Below are 26,461 nucleotides of genomic sequence, written 5' to 3'. Positions count from 1 at the left end.
TCCATTACCTCTATACTATAAATTCTGTCAGAATTATTAAATCACACCAGATCTAGAATTGATTGCTTCTACACATCCTCTCCTGTTCCCTCATTCCGTGCTGTCCCAAGCCACCCATAATGAAATAAAGTTTTGCTTTTAAAATATTTTATTTATGTTCTCACTATGATACACAGCCTTACACTATGATACCCCCCCCCCAAAGTCCCTAGTTTAAATAATCCAGTGCTACCCTAAGCATATGCTGACCCTGTGCAAAGGTTCCCCTCCAGTTCAGGTGCAGCCCATCATGCTTGTACAGCTCACCCCTGACCCAAATGGAGTCCCAATGCCAAATAAACCTGTACCCCCCTCTTTCTGACAGAAGGCTTGTAGCCACATCTTAAACCTCCAGATAACGTGTTGTTTCCCTCTGCTTGTACAGTTAGAATTCCAGAGAACACTACCGTGGAGGTTCTGCTCCTAATCTTTTCTGTTAATTCTACAAATAAGTCCTGCAGAGCCTCAAATCTGCCCTTAGCTATGCCATTGGCCACAACATGGACCATGACAACTCTTCTCTGGCCAGGAGCTTGTCTGCACGCTCCAGGAGATCTCCTACCTGGACTCCAGGCAGGCAACTCACCCAAAAGTTAAGTAGATGGCACAATAACTAGCCTCATCTACCGCTTGTTAGCTAGCTAGTTAAAGGGATACTAAATTTCCTAAATTTAGAAATAGAAATGTTCCAATGAGCTTGTCTAGCATCTTAACCAGTGTTGTTTGAACTAATGGTGACCGTTTTGTTACCATACTGAAGTAAAACTGCATAGTATTTTGCACTTATAGTAACCAGAGTTTCATAGAATCATTGGACCTCATGCAAGAACCACTTGTAGGAACAGATTTCTTCTTAACTCATTAGCTCCAAAATTCCAGAATCCCAAGGGCTGAGAGCAGCCATTCTGAGCACCCAGCCTGCCTTCTTAACATTCTAAATGAGTCCTCTTTGAGAAACCTTCTATGTCTTTAAGGTTTTAAAACTTACAATTGACCAAATAAATATCTTAAGCTCATTGCAACATTTAATTAATTTTATTCATAAGGTAACTTCTAGGGATGGGCATATTCAGTGTTTTTATGGTTTGTTTAATTGGTGACATTTAATCAATTAACCGAGTAAAAATCTATAATAGGCTGTACAAGCATGCTGAAATAGGCTGGACCACAACCAAAACAATAAAAGTCAGAATAAGCACATTAATTAGATGTATTATTGCACAACGGGGCATAATTTCAGGAAAAAACCTGGGCAAAAAATGACATGAATTCATGATTGCACAACATATTTCCAAATATTCTGAAGGCATGACACAGACAAGGGGTGATCGCATGAAAATGGCAACTCTAAACATCAATATATTGAGCAATAGGCTACTCTCTGAACAACAGATATTGTAACGATAGGACACTGCCTGAGGAATGGCACGGAACAACATAGGCTACCTGTAGACAAAGTTGCCCGCAAATATGCAAGTAAAAAAAGGAAATGTTTATTTTTAATAGTGGCAATACCACTTGTCGACCTGAACTTGAAGTGTAATTTCCCATTAAAATTTTTCCCTTAAAACCCATCTCATGCTATTTTCCATTTCATTTTGTTTTATTGGTAATAAAAATACAAGTAACGGCCCAGAATCAGATCTAAGTGTCAGATCTAAGTGGACAAGTGTCCATTTCGGTTAACCAGATAATCAATTAACCATGCCCATCCCTAGTAAATACGAAATATCATTTCATGTACAGGTCGTAATATAATTGATTATGGGCTACTATAAATGAAACATTAAAAATTACATGTATTAGAGAATAATAAATATGGATTAAAAAAAACAGCATTTAAAAAAGTTAATGGAAACTGATTTCATTTCTCCTCAATCTCCATGGACCAGATGTCACTTGGGAGTGGCAAATCACCATCACCTGTGAAAACAGAACACTCTTTACTTGTTTGAAATTGAATTTGATTTAATTCCATTTTATTTATTTGTTCTTACTTTTGCTGTGACTTCAATAAACACTCAGTGAGCACTTTATTAGGAACATGTAAATGTAAAATGTAATGTAAAATGTAAACATGCGATTACCTAACCAGCCAATCGTGTGACAGCAGAGCAATGCATTAAAGCACGCAGATAGAGCTCCGGTGCTTCAGTTAATGTTCATATCAACCATCAGAATGTGGAAAGAATTTGACCATGGAATGATTTTTGGCTGATCTCTGGGACTGCTGGGATTTTCATGCACAACAGTCTCTAAAGTTTGCAGATTGGGAGCAGCAGTTCTGTGTTCAGAAACACTTTGTTTATGAAAGAGTTCAGAGGAGAAGGGCCAGACTGGTCAAAGTTGACAGGAAGGTGACAGAAACGCAAATAACCAAACATTACAACAGTGGTATGCAGAAGAGAATCTCTGAATACACAACATGTCAAACCTCAAAGTGGATAGGCTACAGCAGCAGAAGACTTAATAAGTCTAAAAAAAAAGTCTAATGGATACCTAATATAGTGCTCACTGAGTGTACATCCTTTATTATTATTATCATCATTATTATTATTATTATTATTTTATTTTTTTCCATTGGTGCTGTCAAAAAATAGTAATCTGTTATCCATTTACACGGTACCATTCCTGTTTTCATTGCACACAAGACACTGATCACAAAAGCACACTCACCATCACTTGGAGACCACCTTTGTATTGTATACTTCAAAGCATGGGACAGGACACATTGCTGGCTTCTCAGGACAGGTTTTGCAGAAAAAGGTCTTCCTGTGTCCTTCTTGCTGCTATCCTCACCCCGACCTCTCTTCCTATTTGAGCAGACTCTGCAGACTGGCTAGGTCCCCTGTCAAGTCCAGGAAGTGACGTCCAGTAGGAATGTGCACGGTTATTTGAATATCCGAAAGGGGGATTCGTATTACATGTATGAGTATTCTAATTTGTTGGTTTGTCTATATTTATCAATATGAAATGTTTATTAGACATACACGTTTTAATGGTTTAAAGGTTTTAATGGCATGAATTTCCAATACATTAAAGGCACATAGAAATCCCAGAGGATCAGGATACTAGACAGGCAAGAATCATGTCCTTCACAGTTTCGCTGTGATCTAGTTCTGTCTAATGGCTGTCTAGCATATTATTGCTAATCACTTAGCTAACCTTTTCAAAGTTATCTAAATAACTAGCAACTTGTTATTGGTTTTATGATCACCTTTATTTCACTGACGTTTCTCTCAGAACTAGTCCCTTATCAGTCTCTGCTTCTGAGTCACTGGATTAAAGTTATTGACCAGAATCACCAGTCACAGATTAACTTCAAAATAAGGAAATGAACAAATAAGACACAAATACAGTGTCATTGTTTCTATTGGTCAATGACAAAAAAATGCCCCAGCAACGTATATATTTGATTGGTTGTTTATTTAAAAGGCTGTTTCAGTGAGAAAAGTTGCCCAAGGCAGGCTGACAAATGTCACCCAGGGCAGTTAATGAGTTAAATCACTTGTATGAGTGATTCAAGAGAATTGGGAGATAAAGAGATTGGGCTGTTTTTTTTATTTTTTTTATTGGGTAGGAACAACATCGATGAGCGGTACCTACCTGTCGTATGAATCGTGTAAGCAACGTATTCCATTCATTTTCTATGGAGAGGCTTGCAATGCATGATAGGCGCAGTCTACCAAGTGCCACGGTACATTAAGCAGCTCTGTATTTGCATATGCAAATGAAATGCATCCAGCACAGATCGCCTGGCTCACAAAACTCGGATCAAACTTTCAAACTAGGAGTTGCAGATCAAATATGAATCAAGAGTCAGCTGCCACCTTCAGGTCTCTCCACAGATGTTGGATTTAAGTCTGGGCTTGGTTGGGCCACTCAAAGACAGTCAGAGACTTTTCCTAAAGCTACTCCAGTGTTGTCTTGGTTGTATGCTTCAGGGCATTGTCGCACTGAAAGGTGAACCTTTGCACTCTGGAGTACGTTTTCTTCCAGGACCTCTCTGTATTTGGCTGCATTCGGTTTCCCACAATTCTGACCATTCTCACTGCCCCTGCTGCTGAGAAGCACCCCCATAGCATGATGCTGCCACCACCATGCTTCATCCTAGGGATGGTATTAGCGTTTGCCAGACACAGTGCTCGGAGTTTTGCTGAGTTCAATTTTTGTCTCCTCAGACCAGATAATATTTTTCCTCCTTTAAGTGGCATTTGGCAAACTCCAAACTGAAGAGTGGCTTCCATCGAGCCACTCTACCATAAAGACCTGATCGTGGGCGGCCTGTAGCTTAGTGGTTAAGGTAAATTACTGGGACATGCAAGGTCGGTGGTTTGATCCCTGGTGTAGCCATAAGATCTGCACAGCCATTGGGCCCGTGAGCAAGGCCCTTAACCCTGCAGGAAAAGATTGTCTCCTCCTTAGTCTAATCAACTGTATGTCGCTCTGGATAAGAGCGTCTGCCAAATGCCTGTAATATAATGGACTGCTGCTGAGACGGTTCTCCTTCTGGCAGGTTCTCCCATCTCTGCATAGGACTTCCGAAGCTCAGTTAGAGTGTTGGGTTCTTGATCACTTCCCTGACCAAGGCCCTTCTTGCAACTCAGTTCACTGATGGCCAAGTCAAGGAAGAGTCCTGGTGGTTCCAAATTTCTTCCATTTCACAATTATCGAGGTCACTGTACTCCTGGGAACACTCAATTTTTTGAAATTGTTTTATACCCTTGCCCTGATCTATGCCTCGCTGCAATTTTAATACATTTGCAAAAATGTCTAAATGCATGTATTTATTTTGTCATCGTGGGTTATTGAGTGTAGATTGATGGGCAAAAATAGCTATTTTATCCATTTTAATATCTACAACACTATAAAGTGAGCAATAAGTGAAGGTGTCTCAATACTTTCTGAAGCCACTACAGAGATTCCGGGGTTATTTAAGAAAGTTTTCTGAAGTTAAGAGTGTTTGTTGAATCTGACGTGGCATACTCAAACCAGTCCATCGCATGAAAAAAGTTTGGGAAATTTACCATAAAAAAAGAAATATGTTCTTGCATGAGGCTCAATGAGTAACATAAATGCACTGCTGTAAATTAACATAATTAATCAATATAACCCAAGTACATATAAGCTAAGAAAATCTAAATTAATCTTGTTATCATTCTTTTATTCACCATATTAAGACAAAATATAATGACAGGTATTGTACATCACCTAAAAATCTGAAGAAAGGTAGCCACCCTGCCCACTGTTGATGCCAGTCACCAACTCCACAGTCCACCGGCAGGACTAAAAAAAGCTTTGGCAAATTATGTACCATTATGTTATGAATTTGGAACATCAAGTTACTATGAGGATGCTGGGTCCTTACCTTCTTTTCATCAAGCAGCAGCTTTACTTTGAATATAAGGACATCATTGATCAGACTTTCTTCATTCTTATAAAGGATTTGGAATGTTTTACTGCAGTTGATACCATTGTGAACTGTGGCAGGGAAGGCAAGATCTGACCCTGAAAAACAGAGGACTAAAGTCAGAAATGTTAATCTAGAGTATTTTTAATACAAGACCAATCCCCTGAAAACCTGAGTATTTGGATCATGCCATAATGACTGGAATGTTTCAATATTGAAGAGTGAGTTAGAAATGATCTTTCATGAATTTGTCTTTCAACACTTTCAAAAACTAAAAATTATGTTCTCATAAGAAAAATAACCAATGTCTATACAGTAGGTCAATTTGAAAGAAACTACTGGTTGACAAAAGACTAGGTAGAAGGATGTACACAGGCCGGATTTCTCTTCCAGTGAAATTAAACATAACATTAAAACAGGAGCAGTAGTAATCTGACTAGCTCAACCTAAAAAACATGCACCAGACCACAATTTGAGCAATCTTGTTGAAAAATGTTAGCTTGGAGTAGTCCTCAAATGACTCCATAGCACACTTAAAACCGCTCACTCAGGAACAACATGAGACTGACCTTGCAAAAAGCTATTATTACATTATAAAAAATTATGAACAACATGCTTCTCAACATCTTTATCAGTTTCGTTCTGCAAACAATGGCATACAGTCCCCTCAAAAAGTATTGGAACAGCAAGGCCAATTCCTTTGTTTTTGCAATACACTGAACATTTGGGGTTGAGATAAAAAGATGAAGACGAGACAAAAGTTCAGAATTTCAGCTTTTATTTCCTGGTATTCACACCTAGATATGTTAAACTACTTAAAAAATTGTACCTTTGGTATCAGAACCCACAATTTTTAGGTAGTGGAACAGAGAGTATTTAAGTAAATGAAAGTAAATAACACTTAATATTTGGTAGCATATCATTTGCTTGCAGTTATGTTTATTATGACGTCACAGAACTGTTGCATTTGCCTTGTGTGATGCTTTTCTATGCTTCTACTGCAGCCTCTTTCAGATATTGTTTGTTTCTGTGAATTTTTCCCTTCAATCTACTCTTCAGGAGGTGAAATGCATGCTCAATTGGGTTAAGGTCTGGTGACTGACTTGGCCAGTCTAAAACCTTCCACTCTTTTCTCCCTAATGGGGTTTTTGTTGTGTTGGCAGTGTGTTTTGGGTAATTGTCTTGCTGCATGATGAAGTTCCTCCCAATTAGTCTGGATACATTTCTCCCTAAGTTGGAAGACAGAATGTTTTTGTCTTCTGAATTTATCCTGCTGCTACACCCATGAGCTACATCATCAATAAAAATTAGTGAGCCCACTCCAGAAGCAGTCATGCAAGTGCAAGCCATGACACTTCCTTCAGCGCAGATGAGCTCGTATGTTTTGGATCATGAGCACATCCCTTCTTTCTTCACACTTTGGCCTTTAAATCACTTTGGTAGAGGTTAATCTTGGTCTCATCAATCCATACTTTGTTCCAGAAAGATGCAGCTCATCTCTTTTTTCAAAATGGAATCTCGCCTTCTGATTCTTACTAGCCTTTATACTGCTGCTCTCTTCAAACAGTCTTCTTCAAACAGATGATTGAGATACCTTCACTTCTGGCCAGTGGAGATTGTTTGTGATGCCACTGTCTGATGTTTTGGGGTTTTTCTTCACAGCTCTCACAATGTTTCTGTCAACAACTGCTTGGTTTGATCTCTGTTGCTTAGTACACCAGTGGTTTCTTTTTTTTTCAGGACATTCCAAGTTGCTGTACAAGCTATCCCCAATGTTTGTGCAACGATTTCCCCAATTTTCTAAGCTTCAAAATGGCTTGCTTTTCTTGCTTCACGTTGGTTTATATTTTCTAACACAAATGCACAAAAGGCTAAAACCAAGAGTTTCAAGACGTTCAGAACTACTTATTGTTAAACCAATCATTCTAACTGGACACATCTGGGCCACAAGGAACTCCTATCAGTCACATGTTCCATTATGTTCACCTAAAAATTGGGTGGTCTGACACAAAGGGTGATATATTCTAAGCAATTTAACAAATCTAGATAAAATACCAGGAAATAAAAGCTGAAATTTGGAACTGTCATCTCATAAACATCTTTTGATCTGAACCTCAATTGTCTTCAGTATCTAACAAAGAAATTGATCTTGCTGTTCCAATACTTTTGGAAGGGACTGTAGACAATTAACAACATGTACAGTAATATCGATTACCAATCATCACAATGGACAATTCACATGACATGATTTCAATAGGTCTCATACACATTTTGAGCAATGGATTTCCATGACATTTCCATGACTTCTCAATGGCTTTAAACCAATTTCCATGACCAAATACTCTGTGTGTACATAAAATGTGTATACATAGAATGGATAAAATGTGCTTTTGACACTGTAAATAAGCAATATTACTGAATCATGAAGAAATCCTTACTCCGTGACCTGTATGCAATATGTACAGTGCATCCGGAAAGTATTCACAGCGCTTCACTTTTCCCACATTTTGTTATGTTACAGCCTTATTCCAAAATGGAATAAATTCATTTTTTTCCTCAAAATTCTACACACAACACCCCATAATGACAACATGAAAGAAGTTTTTTTTTTTTTTTTTTTTACAAATTTATTCAAAATAAAAAACTAAGAAATCACATGTACATAAGTATTCACAGCCTTTGCTCAATATGTTGTTGATGCACCTTTGGCAGCAATTACCGCCTCAAGTCTTTTTGAATATGATGCCACAAGCTTGGCACACCTATCTTTGGGCAGTTTCGCCCATTCCTCTTTGCAGCACCTCTCAAGCTCCATCAGGTTAGATGGGGAGCGTCGGTGCACAGCCATTTTCAGATCTCTCCAGAGATGGTCAATCGGATTCAAGTCTGGGCTCTGGCTGGGCCACTCAAGGACATTCACAGAGTTGTCCTGAAGCCACTCCTTTGATATCTTGGCTGTGTGCTTAGGGTCGTTGTCCTGCTGAAAGATGAACCGTCGCCCCAGTCTGAGGTCAAGAGCGCTCTGGAGCAGGTTTTCATCCAGTATGTCTCTGTACATTGCTGCATTCATCTTTCCCTCAATCCTGACTAGTCTCCCAGTTCCTACCGCTGAAAAACATCCCCACAGCATGATGCTGCCAATACCATCACTGTAGGGATGGTATTGGCCAGGTGATGAGCGGTGCCTGGTTTCCTCCAAAAATGACGCCTGGCATTCATGCCAAAGAGTTCAATCTTTGTCTCATCAGTCCAGAGAATTTTGTTTCTCATGGTCTGAGAGTCCTTCAGGTGCCTTTTGGCAAACTCCAGGCGGGCTGCCATGTGCCTTTTACTAAGGAGTGGCTTCCGTCTGGCCACTCTACCATACAGGCCTGATTGGTGGATTGCTGCAGAGATGGTTGTCCTTCTGGAAGGTTCGCCTCTCTCCATAGAGGAACGCTGGAGCTCTGACAGAGTGACCATCGGGTTCTTGGTCACCTCCCTGACTAAAGCCCTTCTCCCCCGATTGCTCAGTTTAGACGGGCGGCCAGCTCTAGGAAGAGACCTGGTGGTTCCGAACTTCTTCCATTTACGGATGATGGAGGCCACTGTGCTCATTGGGACCTTCAAAGCAGCAGACATTTTTCTGTACCCTTCCCCAGTTTTGTGCCTCGAGACAATCCTGTCTCGGAGGTCTACAGACAACTCCTTTGACTTCATGCTTGGTTTGTGCTCCGACATGCACTGTCAACTGTGGGACCTTATATAGACAGGTGTGTGCCTTTCCAAATAATGTCCAATCAACTGAATTTACCACAGGTGGACTCCAATAAAGCTGTAGGGGACGGGATGTACCTGAGCTCAATTTTGAGCTTCATGGCAAAGGCTGTGAATACTTATGTACATGTGATTTCTTAGTTTTCTATTTTTAATAAATTTGCAAAAATCAAAAAAACTTCTTTCATGTTGTCATTATGGGGTGTTGTGTGTAGAATTTTGAGGAAAAAAAAATTAATTTATTCCATTTTAGAATAAGGTTGTAACATAACAAAATGTTTTTTGTTTGAAAGTGAGGGCAGAAAAGGGAATTTTGAGGAAAGAACAGGACAGAGCTGGGACAGTGGGAAAATAACAAGGGGGATATGATAGAAATCTTAAATATGGATATAAAAAGGTCCAATTGTGGAAAAAGCTCCAGATACATGCCTCCCCACTCCGCCATTTCACAGGGAAGGCAAAAAAACTTCACTATCCTGTCAAAATTTAGTTAATACAAGAATCACATTCCTGAATATCAGATCTACCTAAATATTTGGTAAACAATTGGTGGTCTAAAAACACCAATTGGTGATTATATAATCACACCTTCAAATATGGTCTTCATTACTGTTTTTAATTAGTGTCTTTCAGTTGGATGACAATAAAGATATTCACCTGCCAGTCTGTTAATTGTTGCACTGACACACCTATAAAGGTGTCTTATTGCTGTGCACAATCACCTTGATGAAGGCTGCTTAGCCGCAATGGGTTGGTTGGCAGCACTTCTAATTACGTTGACGCCCATGGAATAAAGGCTTTTTAAATATCCACGTGAGTGCCTTCAAAGTTTTATCTTTTTACTCATAACGTAATATTGTTTTTATTATTCATTCTTGTTTAATAAAGAGATATGGCTGTTCGGGCTGTTCGCAATTAGTGTTTTTTTTCCCCTTTCTATGGTAGTCGCCTCTGTTCACTGGTCAGTGTGTGCTGCCACTTGAAACTTTTTTAATGTGGGCTACTTTCACACCTTACTGTTAAAAATATGTTATATAAAGCCAACAATGACCAATGATTTTTCCTTTTATTACAGAAAAATGACAGTATATTTTTACAGTATTTCCTATGCTTTTTTAAGTGACACACAAATTTATGTAAAATTATGACAATTATCTGTGATTTTATGATTCACTTGTATTAAGGTGAATGTCCATAATGACAAATTAAAAACAGATCAAACATACACTCACTCGGTACTTTATTAGGAACACATGAACACCTACTTATTCATCCGATTATCTAATCAGCCAATCGTGTGTCAGCAGTGCAATGCATAAAATAATGCAAATACGGGTCAGGAGCTTCAATTAATGTTCACATCAACCTTCATAATGGGAAAAAAATGTGATCTCAGTGATTTCAACCATGGTATGATTGTTGATGTCAGGTCAAAGGGCCAAAGTGAGAGAAAGGTGACAGTAATGCAAATAACCACACATTACAACAGTTGTATGCAGAAGAGCATCTCTGGCAAACCTTTAAGTGGATAGGCTACAGCAGCCGAAGACCAAAAAGTCTAATAAATAAGTTTAATAAATACCTAATAAAGTGCTCACTGAGTGTATATTGCTCTGCCTGTAGCCAGCCAGAAAAAATGCTTTGATTATTGGGCTATCTTTGACCTCATTTACACTGGTCATTTCATCCTGGTAATATCTGCATAATGATTATCGACATAAAAATGCGGGTATGAATGCACATTACCAACCGATTCAAATCTGATCGCCCAAACCATTTCAGGAGGTGGTCTTTCGAGACAGATGTTATACAAGTGTAAATGCATCCATCTCTCCAAGAGGCAGATGACAAAGGAAACTCCTCCCAAAGTAGGAATTTGACAAATCATCAGTCTTTGTAAATGGTTACCATCCCATTTTGAAAATGGTTAACCATGAAACCAATCATGCTTATGATCACTAGGGGTCGTATGTTATTAATATTTAACTAAATAAGTTTTACATTTAATAATTTTTGCATTTTCAAACTTTATTTCAGGCCAAATTAAGACAGTTTAATTTAATGTCAACATTGTAAGTCAGATAATAGCCAAATTAAGGATTTACATTTTTTCAACATCATCATTGTGCTCACAGATATCCAGCAGTCTGTAGTTAAAGCCGTGTAGGCTATGTCCAGGTATGCTGGTCGATCGTGTGTCATTTATTTAAATGCATTGTTAAAAATGATAATTCTTTGTGTTTTCATGGCAAAATTAATTCAACAAAGTAGAAGGAAATTTAGTAGAAAATCTAGTTGTCTCTGCTAGGAAGCTGAGACTTGGTTGTAGGTAGATTGACCATACATCACAATACACACATAAATGGTTAAGAGAAAATAACATCCATGTGCTACAACAGCCATCTCAGTCTCCAGACTGAAATCCCATCAAAAATGTGTGGTCAAAACTGAAGAGGGGGGTCCATAAGCACAAACCCAAGGATATCAATTATTCTGAAAAGTTCTGAACAGCGGACCTCAAAATGTGTTTATCGATACATTATCGGAAAAGACTCATGGCTGTTATTTTTGTATTAGTATTATACAAAGTATTAAACCAGGGTTGCCAATAACTGTGAAACCTGTTATTTGAGGGAAAATGTAAGACTTTGGCTGATTCATTAATAAAGCACACTATTTTACACATGGTGGAAAATAAAGTGTGTATCAATAACATTATTCTTTTTCTTTTTTTTTTAGCGTACAGCAAATAACAGTACCAATAATTCTGGAGCCCGCTGTATATTTTAATCTATGTTTATTATATACAGCCTTTTTCTTACATTAGGGTGCCAATAATTCTGCCAGTAAAATATTTCACTTTGATTGGAGAATTTCTACTTTACCATCTACTTGGTGATACTTTCCGGTCATTTTCTGGCCAGAGCCAACTTCGGCATTGTATAATTTTTAAATAAATGAACCATTTCACCTCACTTTGTTTCTTAACCAAGATATTTACTTGTGTTTCAAATCTGGACACCAAACACCGAGTGGCACTGATGTAGGAAGCCATCAAAGTATGTTTTATTGTGAATTAATGTTGTCTTTGAAATGATCATGCCACAACATAGCAGTAACAACTACATTTTTTGTACATAAGTAGGCCTATTACACCTTTTGAAGTACACTAAGTTTAATTTTGAATGGTGATTTCAGACAGTAATCAGGTAACATCTTGTGTGTCTCGTGTGCTACATAGTATGGTAATGTTTCTAAATGAATGTAACAACTTCCTTAATAAAATCATCCACAAATTGACTTACAAATGTGTTGCTAGATACAATAGGTCTTCCTGAAGGATGAACTAAACTTTTATAAATCTTGTGTAACAAATAAAACACTGGTGTAGAGGGAAATTCTACTAAATTCAAATTGTTTCTGTGTGATGCAATTCTTCTCTTTTTAAAGTGCTCTTTCTAAAATATAATCCCAATCCTTAATTAGTTGTTCCTTAGAGTTGGCAGGGAATGGTTTGTAAAAGGTTTTATTCTCCATTTGCAGTCAATGGCTCGGTCACATAAACTGGAGTAATTTTACAGTGCCCCCTTTATCTGCTGGTTTAATCACAATTTTGTGGTCTGATTGAAGTTCATTGACGGCTTTTCTCTCCAATATACTGATATTATAATGAGTTAAATTAGCCTGAATAGTGAATGCAATATCACTCTCCACCAATTTGTTGGATTCGAGTGGGGTTGGGGGCCCTGCTGGGTATAATGTACAACCAGAGGTCTTGTGAAAATAGTATTTTAAATGTAATTACAAAAAGAAACAATACCACCTTTAATTTAAATGCATTAACTATTAGTTGGAACAAACGATAGACCTTTACTCAATACAGATTCTTGGGTAGAAGTGAGGGGATAGTTAGAAAGGTTGTCTGCTCTACCAGCACCTCATGGATTGAGTGACATGTTTGTGCCCAATGCTTTTCTTTTGGAAAAAATTTTTTTAAGTTTACATCATGGATTTTTGATTAATTTCCGATGTTCTGATTAACGATGCTTCTCCCTCAGAAGCACTTTACATTCAAAACTTGCTGATTTTCAGTGGACCCTGAAATGCACAAGCTATCAAAAGGGACATGCAGTTATAACTGGTCCATAGCAGTCCAAAGCACAGTGATGGTCTCTTTTACTTTGCCTTGGGCCTTAAGGGGGCTGGGAGCATTTGTATCTGGTCTTGAAAACACCCAATGTTTCTCGCTCCATTACATGTCCTGGCAAGCAACTCTACAGAGTGACCACTCTCTGCTCCTCTATATCTTTACAAATGGATGGATGGTCTAATTGAAAGATGTGCTGCAGTGTCTCAAAAGCAAAGCAACATCAGAAATCAGGATCAGGTGGACCCAGTATTGGCCAATGTTGACAGGAAGCAAATGACTGACCTGCAGGGTGCAGCAGGCTTGTCTCGATCTTGTGAGGGACCCGAGTTGGCATTTTCATGCTGCTGCGGATCTGATAAAACCTGTGAAGACAACATTAACCATAAAGTTAGTGTGGAAAACACGTAAAAGGTGTGGACAATCATCAATCCATGTGGTAGTCCTCTGGCCTACAAAGTAGCCAAATCTGATAGACCTATGAATTTTGTTTTAGCCCAGGTCTATATATAATGAAAAATACATTAGAATATATTTGCGTCATTTGTACAGAAAATTGTTACAAACTTACATCCTTTATCCAATTTTTAAATGGTTGCACGTTGTACTGTAGTAAATAATCAGCTGCAATTTGTAATTTTCTGAAATCAGAAGTATGATGAGTTATGAGATTGAACTGTTCATTTTCTACTTCACCAACGTACTCTTTATTTTATGAACACTGCAAAAACAAAAATCAAATTGAATGAACTTAATTCACTCACTGCACTGGCTCTCTGCCTTGTTCACAATGCATGACTGGGTTATCTCCCATTAGGAAAATGACAAGTCAGCATGCACAGAAATTTATTTTCCAGAATTGCCAGTAGGTTATATTAATTACACTAACCGTGGCAGTTTAGAAGCTGGCTTACAACAGCCAAACTCATTTCTGCTACCTGAGTGTGATTTCACCAGGTGACTTATATAGACTACACACATGTTGTCCTCCTAAATTAACCATAAACCTAGGTTTTTGAAGGTTTGTGCTTAAGACACAGTTGTCCCAGCAACAAGCCCATCTGCTTTCCACCAGGACTGTGCGCATTTGAGAAAAAGAGACATAAATTGCACCCCTTACAAGAAATCCATGTTTAAAACCTTTTTATCCGAGTTGTTTATAAATAGAAACAAAACATAACCAGACCAAATGTCTGTTTCCCTCTGGCGAGTATTTTGGTACTGTTGGTTACTTCAGGAAACCGACTGTTCAGATCTGTCATGATAATGAATGCTTCTCATGATGAAAAAGGGCACTGCTGCCCCCCTGCTGTCGGAACCTGCCTGTGCTGGTCATGGATTGTCCATAATGAACACCATGTTCAAGCATATGGTGGATCATTCCCTGTGTACCTGGTACCAGAGCACCTTAGGCCAAAGATCGATGATCGACTTTGTGGTCGTATCATCAGATCTGCGGCCGTATGTCTTGGACACTCGGGTGAAGAGAGGAGCAGAGCTGTCAACTTATCACCACCTGGTGGTGAATTGGCCCGGTAAACCCAAACATGCAGTGAGGGTGAACTGGGAACGTCTGGCAGAGGCCCCCGTCCGCGAGGTCTTCAACTCCCACCTCTGGAGGAATTTCTTGTGCATCCCGGGGGAGGCTGGGGATAGCTTCCAAGTGGGCCATGTTCAAAGCCAAGTGGGCCATGTTCAAAGCCTCCATTGCAGAGGCGCCTGTTGCAGCGGCAAGCCTAGAACCCGCTGGTGGACACCAGCAGTGAGGGAGACCGTCAAACTGAAGGAGGAGGCTTTTCGGGCTTGGCTGGCTGAGTTCAGGGAGGCTATGGAGACGGACTTTCAGTGGGCCTCAAGGAAGTTCTGGAACAATCTGACGACTCAGAAAGGAAAAGCAAGGCTTGTCTCAGGCTGTGTTCAGCAGGGGAGGAGAACTGCTGACCTGGACTGGGGATGTTGTCGGGCGGTGGAAAGAGCACTTTGAGGAGCTCCTGAAGCCGACCAACATGTTCTCTGGGATAGAGGCAGAGCCCAACGACTGGAGGGAATCTGCACTTGTATCCTTGGCGGAAGTTTGAGGTAGTCAAAAAGGCTCCATCTCTAAAAATGCACTTTTATTGTCGAAATATCTTATTTTATTGTAAACACTTCCAAAATAAATCATATTGACACTTTTCTGGAACATTGGCATTTTTGCCACAATTTGGCACAATTCGGTAACTAAAATTTAGTTACCAAATGGGCTCACCTCACTGTAAAACTTGAATGGCATGAGATATTGCCACAAAAATATTCCTGCATATTCAGGAATAGAATGAATAAAAAACATCCACCATAACTAATCCACCATATCAGGGAAAAATTCTAGAACTTGAATGAAGGTATACGTTTATTTTATTTTTATTTTTTGATTTCCTGTACATAACATGCTGTAATTAAGCAGGACATTGATTTATGTGGACATTTGGACAGCCTGTAGCGTAGTGGTTAAGGTAAAGGACTGGGACACGCAAGGTCGGTGGTTCTAATCCCGGTGTAGCCACAATAAGTTCTGTACAGCCGTTGGGCCCTTGAGCAAGGCCCTTAACCCTGCATTGCTCCAGGGGAGGATTGTCTCCTGCTTAGTCTAATCAACTGTACGTCGCCCTGGATAAGAGAGTCAGCCAAATGCCAATAATGTCATGTAATGTGAATTCTGAATTCCATTTAGTCAGAAGGGTCAGAAGTCCTGAACCATATTTGTAGCCTGTGTAGTTTTTGAGATATAGATCACTATTTGACATTAGTGAAAATGGGCGAAATTGGCCTATTTTTCCCCCGATGGGAAGAGGGTTAAGAACCATCTGGTCCCCGTATAACCAAAGTAAGAGCTGTTATAGCTATATACACAGCTCTTACTTTGGTTATACAGGGACCAGATGGTTCTTAACCCTCTTCCCATCGGGGGAAAAATAGGCCAATTTCGCCCTTGGCACAAAGTCAAGCACGTTTCCAGTGGGTGTGGGACTCCGCCACTCTCGATTTACCGGTTGATCTACCCGCATCTGGGTAGTGACCGAAAGAATGAGACTGCGGATACAAGCGGCCAAAATGAGTTTCCTCTGTATGGTGGCTGGGCTCAGCCTTAGAGATAGGGTGAGGAGCTTGGACATCCGGAGGGAGCTTGGAGTAGAGCCGCTGCCTTCCGGACGCCTCTCTTTGGAGGTTTTCCGGGCACGTCCAACTGGTCAAAGACCCCGAGGTAGACCCAGAACCCGCTGGAGAACGCCAAGGGATCCCCCAGGAGGAGCTGGAAAGCATCAACCTGACTCCGGATAAGCAGAAGAAAATGGATGGATGGATGGAAAAGAAGCATGTTTTGCTTAGCTGATGCATTGGATAGCTAGGACATATTATAAATAATGGCCTACTGATTAGTCTGGCAAAAAGAGACCACTACAGTATGATTTACTGTATTATAAAATAACATTATTACACTTATTATCTGGTCCAAATGAATTTCTATTCTGCAAGAAACTCCTCTCAAGCTGATGGGTCAGAATTATTGTGGGCCCTGAACCTGGCTACTCTCTCTTTGCAGGACAGAGGCATCTAGCACAGAATTTCCCTTAAAATGAGAAAATGGACATGGAAATGCAAAAATGAAAATATACATGAAGTCAGATTAAATTTTGAAAAAAGCTTTTAATATGTTAATTACATTGTATGGCTCAATGCAGTATATAATGAACATTCTATACCTAGACGCATAGAAATCTACGACCTTGACATTCAACTATTAAATATGTAATTTCATATCATCTAACCCCAATTTTGCCATAGCAAAGGGTTTGAATACTTATATAAATGAGAGATTTCAGTTTTTAATTAGTAAAACATCATAATGTCACAACGAAGTGTCCAAAAAGTGAAGGGGTCTGAATACTTTCTGAAGCCACTGTATCTCTCTCACAAGCTGGTTGCCTAGCTAGTGATCTTTCTCTCTCACTGGCAGGCTAGCTAATGATCTCTCTATCTCTCTGAGAATATGAAAATTCATGGAAAATGTGCAGATTACAGTCATGTAAATAATCCGGTTTTGTTACATAGCCTTTATTGCAGGTTGTGCTCAAAGTAGTAGAAACATGGTGGTTCAATGTGACACTTGCCAGTTGTCTTTAGGCAACAACAAAACATTTTTTATTATTCAGTCATTTAAATGTATTTTAATACTTCTTTTTCTAAGCCTAAATTTCCCATAAAAGTTCACCCAAAGTGGTAATGAGAACTGTCAATTAGGTATGATTGACAGACCGTGCTCCCTCTTTCCACAAATGGTAATTGTTGTTTCTTACCATAGCTACCTCCATGATATGTGCTCATCTTGGGAGCAAGCTAAATTACAATATCAACTATCGATAGCTAAGGTAAGGACGCTGACTTATCCAATGATAATTTTTGCTAGCTAGCCAAGTTAAGATAAAAGCACAACCATAACATCCTTATGAAAGCAAACTAGCTAGTTAACGTTAACGATAACGTCACATTATGAAAGCAAACTTGTTCAAGTGAACATTTGTCAGATATTTTCCTTGTCTTGGGTGGAGGCTAGCGGCGCAAACTATGGGTCACGAGTTATAAGGGAGGAAAATGAGAGTGGTTATCCTTGTGTGACGCACTACAAGGAGAACATTCTCAACCAGTTGAAAATAGGAAACACTATTCCAAACCTAAGGAAAGGACATACCGTAAATCCTCAAATTGTGTCCAAGGCTGGAATGCCTTGCGGCAACAATTGTGTTTAAATGTATACTGCTTCAGCCTTTGGCAAGCTACTGGTAGCTTGACAGCAACGTGTTGGAGACCCATGGTTATAAGGTGGGGGTAGAGCGGAGAGCCAGGGGCGACCAGAGGAAGAACCCGACTGAGCGAACGTGCTAGGGTTCGCCCCTGAATGCAGGGGTTGGTTTACAGGGATATTCAGGATATCTACTCCCAAAAGAAAGGGAGGAACAAAAAACTAACCCGAAGGCGATTCTTAATAAGGAAACAGAAAACAAGCCCAAAACGGCTGAGGAAAAATAAAACAACCCTCACAAAACAGGGCGAATAATGAAATCACTCTTTGTGCTTAAAAGTACATAAAAGTACAACCTAGCCAAAAAAACGCTAGGCATGAAACAAAAAACCCATGAGGCGCAGCTCAGGCAAAACACAAACTAAAATACAGATACCGGGGACAACGTCCCTCTACCACCGGCTCACACGAGCCCAAAACAAAAATGAAAACCCTTAGGGAAGGCGTCGGTGAACCCAACAACTAAACCGAGCGCCTTCCTTACCTTTGTTCTTTTCTTTCTTTAAATTGTATTGCTTTGACACACACACACCTGCACAGAACCTGACTCGAATAAACACAGAGTCTACCTTGTGCATTTACCGGCTTTGTGCTAGGGCGAACGGTAACACAGAAGCACTGAAGACCAGTCAGAACTGGCCTTAAATACTCTGCTGGGAGGCAATTCCCCTGGTGCAAACGAGGAACAGGTGTTACCAATTATCCTAGGCCCTCTGGCGATCACCACGGGTATTACCTCCCACCATGACAATGGTGTAGGACAACGACTTTTCATTGGCAACAGTATTAAACCAACCAACCAATATAAAATATTAAGAAGAGCTCTTTTATTTAATTGAGTTAAATCGAAACAATGTCTTCTAGTGCTCATGGACCGATAGCCCTACTTGTAGAAGATAGAGAAGGATTCCTGGAGGAGCCTTCCTGGGCCCCCTGGGAAGCCCCCCTTCTCTCACATTGCTACAGGGTTAGAGCACAGGAATACTGGAGATGGCATTAAGATGTTTCATGATAATCCCAGGTCAGAATATAGTAATATGTTTGGTGTTATTCTGATTGGTTCAGTGCGACTGCTGTAATGGTCTAGTTTTTTTAACAGTCTACCTTTGATAGCATAACCACCCAGGAGCCAAGGGGAAACTGGGCAAAAGCTGTCTCTGTAGAAGCCATTTGTTTCAGCCCCCTGACCATTGCCTGGTGGGGGTTGGCGGTAAATTACAGATGGGTGACCCATTTTTAGGGTCAAGAACTAAGGCCTAGATTTTGGAGATATTGGATTGTCTCCTTTCCTTTCATATACCCAAATCAGGTTTATCCAAAAGGTATATTACCATGAGAGGCACAAATACATATTTACAGCATAATGCAGTTATCATGAAAACTTCCAACTACATCATTCATAGATATGATGGGGCGGCCTGTAGCATAGTGGTTAAGGTAAATGACTGGGACACGCAAAGTATAATCCCGGTATAGCCACAATAAGATCCACACAGCCGGTGGGCCCTTGAGAAAGGCCCTTAACCCTGCATGGATATTTATGTAGTGTTCGCTCCCAAATTCAAAGCCATGACCAAATTCTCAAATACATATTACGTGGGTCTGCTGCTAACATTAGCTAAGTATCCACTTCAACAATGCCTTATTGGAGTGTGATTAACGATTGCTGATAAACTAATGCATCTTTTCACGCCATGCCAAAAGATCCATGTCTCCAAAAGATAAATTATAAATTAAAAAAATGGTGCAAAGTTAGTAGATTACAAAAGATTACAAAGTTTTAACATTTTACCCCTAATTCATTGTACAATTGTGAACAGAAGAGGACGAGTTTTGCAAAGACAACGGTTCTAATGCCAGATGCTGTGCCAACTGTCAATCAAGATCAAGATATAGAGAGGTGTTCCAGTAAGCATCCGTTCGGGCTAAATGGCATTCTGCTATTAATCAAATTTACCCAACAAACTATAACTATCCTCACAGAGGTAAAATCTGAATCTCCACATCTGAAAATAAACATCATGGTATGCACTAACTATGTTAGAAATTGCTTTTATCATAAAGTGCATTATTGTGGTTATCCCCTAGACTAAAACCACATTCCTCAGGAGAAAAACTTTGAACGGATGTTAACTCCTGGTGGAAGTGGCCACTTTCCTGTATTCTGTTTGAAACACGTTGAGTTTACGTTGTTACCAGATACTAACCTAGTTAGCTAGATGATTTTATAGCAGTGTGTAGTCTTATATTTTGTTAATGTTAGCTATCTATCTTGACTGATCTTACTAGGGAATGCAAGTTAGCTATCGGTGCTGATACTATAGCTAGAGAGTGAGTGGCCCGGGCTGTCAATCAATGCATAAATGCATAAATAATTAGGACAGAACTGACACGTCCTACCAATCTTGAGTCTGCTATATTAAGAAATTCACATTTTTTATCTTTTCAAAGTCTAATAAAAAAAAATTACTATATATATATATTTATATATATATAGTAATTTAAGTAATTAAAAAAAAAACACTTTAAATATAAGAAAAGGGAGGCTACACAGGGACTTTAATACATGCAATGCCCTCTTGTGCAAATTGCATATAACCTAGAAAGTGTGACCAACCACCATGTTACTCCTTTGACGGAGTGGTATATTTTTTGTAAAGTGTGCTTAGTGATTTTTCTGAATTCGATTTTTTATTTAATCTCCCAGTCATGATGATGTGAAGAAAGAAGCTGTGTGTATACCTGCCGATGGATTGTTAATCAAGGAAAATGTATGAAAACAGATTGAGACCAATGATCAGATTTACAATAGAAAGCTCAGAGGCGATACCATCATGAGTAGTTCCTCTCTTTCTACAAACATTCCTCTTTCTATCACTTTGGTACAGGTCAATACTCGTCCCATCTGTTCCTACTAAATGTGAACTAAATGTGCTGTTTAGCAAAATAACCTAGCCATTGTGCTCTTCAGGCTTATCAGTGGTTTTCAATGAAAAATATACCTATATCCTGGAGAGTGCTCCTGATTCCTGTCTGATAGTTGAAGGGGTTTTTTCTTCACAACTGAAAGTGTTCTTCAGTCCTCCACTATAGTGGTCTTCAGGACGTTTGCTATTGCTGTGCTCACCAGTGCGATCTTGCTTCCTAACAAAGTATCAAAGATTTGATTTTGACACTCCCAGTATTTAGCTGTTTCTGATTTTGTTTTTGTGGATTTTCAGCCTCATGATGGCTTGCTTTACTGGCATTGATTATCTTAACCCACTTATCCTGAACAGGGTCGCAGGGGGGCTGGAGCCTATCTCAGCATACATTGGGCGAAAGGCAGGAAACAGATCGCCAGTCCATCGCAGGGCACACACACCATTCACTCACACACTCATACCCACAGGCAATGTAGACTCTCCAATCAGCCTAACCTGCATGTCTTTGGATTGTGGGAGGAAACCGGAGTACCCGGAGGAAACCCACGCAAACACGGACAGAACATGCAAATTTCACACACAGAGGCCGACTGGGATTCGAACCCAGGACCACCTTGCTGTGAGGCAGCAGTGCTACCCACTGCATCATCCGTGCCGCTCTGTTGAGACACAACATACTCTAAATGCAGATATCACACCTAAACTCAACTCTGGACCTTTTATTACCTTTCTTGAGCATGAACTAAACTGGCTACAACAGCCAATTGTTCCATTACTTTTGGTCCCCTAAAATGGGGGACTATATATTGCTGTAATTCCCAGACAAATCACCCGATATGGATATAAAGGGCGGTCTGTAGCGTAGTGGTTAAAGTAAATGACAGGGACGCACAAGGCCATTGGTTCTAATCCTGGTGTAGCCATAATAAGATCCGCACAGCCATTGGGGCCTTGAGCAAGACCCTCAACCCTGCATTGCCCCAGGGGAGGACTGTCTCCTGCTTAGTCTAATCAACTGTACGTCGCTCTGGATAAGAGCGTCTGCCAAATTCCAATAATGTAATGTAATGTAATGTAATAAATAGCCTTAGATTTAGTCTTTAGACAATCTGCACTTTATCCTCATATTCATTGTTTCAAATCCAATGTGCTGAAGTAGATTTTAAAGGAAAAATTCACCCAATACATTTTTTGGGGTTTATATCTGAAGATGAAACACTGCCTGATGTATATAATACCTTGCTTAGCAAAATAACAGCCCAAAGATTAAGATAATAATAGTTATGTAGAGTATATTACAGCACTCACCCTCTCTGAAACAGATCCACATTATAGAACTTGATGAGTTCCACACAAAACTCAACAGTGGCCTGGACCTCACTCATGTTGTGATTTGAATGTAGACCTGGCAATGATCACTTCATCCACTGCATATCTGGGGACAGAATATTGCATTATTATTACTCATGATGCCTGAAAAGAGAAATGAGAGCTAGAATTCAATCTTGGGCATTCAAGATCAACATTACAAATTACATTCTCTAGACTAACTAGATCAATTAATTTAAATTATTTTTCAATTTAAACTTCAGCAGTGAACATGCCTCTTGTGGCACAAAGTGAGAACTACTTAAAGACATTATTGTCAGTGATCAGATGCAGCAGTCAGCTTGAATCCAGTTGTGAAGCCATACTCCAGGTTCTTTGGTTGACAGGAAAAAGAATTTGAGACAACCAGTAAAAAAGATTTTTGCTTGCCACACTGAAAATAAAATGACTGAAAAATAATATACAAGGAAGTGCTTCTAAATACTGGCCAACATATACAGTGTATCCGGAAAGTATTCACAGCGCTTTACTTTTTCCACATTTTATTATGTTACAGCCTTATTCCAAAATTCATTAAATTCATTTTTTTTCCTCCAAATTCTACACACAATACCCCATAATGACAATGTGAAAAACCTTGAGATGTTTCTACAGCTTAATTGGAGTCCGCCTGTGGTAAATTCAGTTGATTGGACATTATTTGGAAAGGCACACACCCGTCTATATAAGGTCCCACAGTTGACAGTGCATGTCGGAGCACAAACCAAGCATGAAGTCAAAGGAGTTGTCTGTAGACCTCCGAGACAGGATTGTCTCGAGGCACAAAACTGGGGAAGGGTACAGAAAAATGTCTGCTGCTTTGAAGGTCCCAATGAGCACAGTGGCCTCCATCATCCGTAAATGGAAGAAGTTCGGAACCACCAGGTCTCTTCCTAGAGCTGGCCGCCCGTCTAAACTGAGCAATCGGGGGAGAAGGGCTTTAGTCAGGGAGGTGACCAAGAACCCGATGGTCACTCTGTCAGAGCTCCAGCGTTCCTCTATGGAGAGAGGCGAACCTTCCAGAAGGACAACCATCTCTGCAGCAATCCACCAATCAGGCCTGTATGGTAGAGTGGCCAGACGGAAGCCACTCCTTAGTAAAAGGCACATGGCAGCCCGCCTGGAGTTTGCCAAAAGGCACCTGAAGGACTCTCAGACCATGAGAAACAAAATTCTCTGGACTGATGAGACAAAGATTGAACTCTTTGGCATGAATGCCAGGCGTCATTTTTGGAGGAAACCAGGCACCGCTCATCACCTGGCCAATACCATCCCTACAGTGATGGTATTGGCAGCATCATGCTGTGGGGATGTTTTTCAGCGGTAGGAACTGGGAGACTAGTCAGGATTGAGGGAAAGATGAATGCAGCAATGTACAGAGACATACTGGATGAAAACCTGCTCCAGAGCGCTCTTGACCTCAGACTTGGGTGACGGTTCATCTTTCAGCAGGACAACGACCCTACGCACACAGCCAAGATATCAAAGGAGTGGCTTCAGGACAGCTTTGTGAATGTCCTTGTGTGGCCCAGCCAGAGCCCAGACTTGAATCCGATTGACCATCTCTGGAGAGATCTGAAAATGGCTGTGCACCGACGCTCCCCATCCAACCTGATGGAGCTTGAGAGGTGCTGCAAAGAGGAATGGGGGAAACTGCCCAAAGATAGGTTTGCCAAGCTTGTGGCATCATATTCAAAAAGACTTGAGGCTGTAATTGCTGCCAAAGGTGCATCAACAAAGTATTGAGCAAAGGCTGTGAATACTTGTGTACATGTGATTTCTTCTTTTATAAATTTGCTAAAAATTAAAAAAAAAAAAAAAATTCTTTCATGTTGTCATTATGGGGTGTTGTGTGTATAATTTTGAGGAAAAAAATGAATTTATTCCATTTTGGAATAAGGCTGTAACATAAAAGTGAAGCGCTGTGAATACATTCCGGATGCACTGTACTTCATATTTTTAGTGCCTAAGTATGAAATTAACGAATTAGATGAGACTTTAAAAATGGCTATGCACTTGTAAATTATTAATTTCTCGATTAAACAGTCATGAGAGAAATTAATCAATTCTGCTGAGCAGAAGGCTAATATGTTACAGGCCAGCTTTCACTTCCATGGAGTGAAAGCATTCCTTTGATCTATTGCACATTGTTTGTCCATACTCAACTATGCCAAACAAAAAGATCTGAATACTTTCAAAATACTTCCCCTTTTTCTCCTAAATCATTTTCAGCCAATTAATTTCATCAATGCACATCTACAACCTCCATTATTGATATGAAAGAGCGAAGATAAACATGTGTTCTCCCCTGAAGCATCTGATGTCAGCCACTATTTCCCATTACACTGCAGTTTACATGCAGTTTTGCACAGTATGAGTCGAAGGAAGACACTTCATGGATAGCTCAACAGACTAGCGGGCACCTGAGCAACCAGAAGAGATCTTTAAATAAACCCACCAGAGACAAAAAGCACGGGTAAGCATCACATAATGACTCGCTCCACAGGCATTCAGCCAATTCTAGTTATTCCAGAGGTTTTTCATGAAATTACGCAGAAATTGTTGTTAGTATGACTATGAATTTGATAAAATGATCGCTGCTGACGGAAACACACAAAGTCACTCTGGAAAATGATTTCTTTGGTGTGACGTCATAGCGGAAACACACACAGCTCTGTTGTATGCCTTTGGGTTGAAAATATGACATTGACAGCATTTAAATATTTTATTCTGAATCAAATGAAATTATCGATAACTGTGCTTACTTGGATTCGGATGAGTGAAAAGAAGACCTAAACCACAGATCCTGATACGGCAATACAGCTATTCAGGTTTGAGCCAGAGGTAACGTTACTTGGATCAGAATCAAAGGAGTTGGAGGATTGCCACGTCCAAAGTCTGCATCAGCAACACACTGGTTATCACTAATTTACACTCAGTGAGCACTTCATTAGGTAGACCTTTACACCCGCTTGTTAATGCAAATATTTAATTAGCAATCATGTGGGAGCAACTAAATTCATAAAAGCATGCAGACATGGTAAAGAAGTTCAAGACCAAATGTCAGAATAGGGAAGAAATGTGATCTATGTGACTTCGACCATGGAATGACTGTTGGTGCCAGACAGGTTTGAGTATCTGGAAAAACTACTGATCACCTGGTATTTTTACGCACAACAGTCCCTAGAGTTAGCAGAGAATGGTGTGAAAAACAAGAAACATCCAGCAGCATCCAGCAGCAGTTCTGTGGGCAGGAATACATTGTTAATGAGAGAGGTGAGTGGAGAAGGGAAGGGGAGTGGTCAAAGCTAACAGGAAGGTGACAGTAGTGCAAAAAACCACACATTACAACAGTGGTATGCAGAAGAGCATCTCTCAACACACAACGCATTAAACCTCATAAGTGGATAGGCTACAGCATAAGTCTAATAAATATGATGTGAAATACTAATGAAGTGCTCACTGAGTGTATAGTCTGAGGATAGTTTTCTCTGTTCATGCCCTATTGTCTAATTAAGGTATTCACAATATAACCATAACAGTTCTTTAAGTACTAGAACAATTCTATGACAGCATAGGCAACAGGACATTTAGAGGAGCTAACATTAGCTTATAGTTAGGCTACTAATAATAGTCATCAACTATTCAGTGGTTCAGGCATGTTTGATAAGTGTTTCTTGCATAACTATACCCCACAACTCCAGTGTTTGCATTAACAAATATCACCCCACACATACATGTTGACTTAAGTGCTTTATACAGCATTGCACTCAATTGAATGAAGACAGTTTCACTTTGATTTATAGGCTAGCTGGAGGCTAGCTATAGCAGGAAAAACCCCTTGCTGCCAGGATACAAGAGCTCAGCTTGTCCATGACAGACACAGGCAATAAAATGTGTTCTTGTTCTAGGTGTTGTAGGGACCACGGGACCACCTTTCCCAGGATTCAACAGCAAACTTCTGTGAAGTTTACATCACC

At 39.9% G+C, this 26,461-nt stretch overlaps 1 protein-coding gene and 1 long non-coding RNA gene across 6 annotated transcripts in view; both read right to left on the bottom strand.

Annotated features, from left to right (window-relative positions):
* Positions 1-26,461, bottom strand: part of LOC133116733 (protein FAM135A-like) — a 120,606-nt gene that overhangs the window by 80,572 nt on the left and 13,573 nt on the right. For 4 of the 5 annotated variants that reach the window (XR_009705901.1, XR_009705900.1, XM_061226637.1 and 1 more), the window contains exons 2-4: positions 22,422-22,548; positions 13,638-13,717; positions 5,408-5,547 (exon numbers count right to left, since the gene is read on the bottom strand). Coding sequence is in view for 3 of the 5 variants with exons in the window: in XM_061226637.1 (XP_061082621.1) it covers positions 5,408-5,547; positions 13,638-13,717; positions 22,422-22,498 (297 nt within the window). In the remaining 2 variants the exon portion in view is untranslated. The remainder of the gene's footprint in view (positions 1-5,407; positions 5,548-13,637; positions 13,718-22,421; positions 22,549-26,461) is intronic. The other variant, XM_061226656.1, reaches the window with a different exon arrangement.
* LOC133116754 (uncharacterized) lies at positions 1,060-5,376 on the bottom strand. Its single transcript, XR_009705902.1, has 2 exons — positions 2,716-5,376; positions 1,060-1,962 (listed from the first exon to the last, which is right to left on the bottom strand). It is a non-coding gene; the product is annotated as an uncharacterized LOC133116754 (long non-coding RNA).

The sequence above is a fragment of the Conger conger genome, chromosome 2 (assembly GCF_963514075.1).
Source record: "Conger conger chromosome 2, fConCon1.1, whole genome shotgun sequence".
NCBI lineage: Eukaryota > Metazoa > Chordata > Actinopteri > Anguilliformes > Congridae > Conger > Conger conger.
Note: the sequence above shows the minus strand (reverse complement) of the source record. Positions and strands in the feature narration are given on the sequence as shown.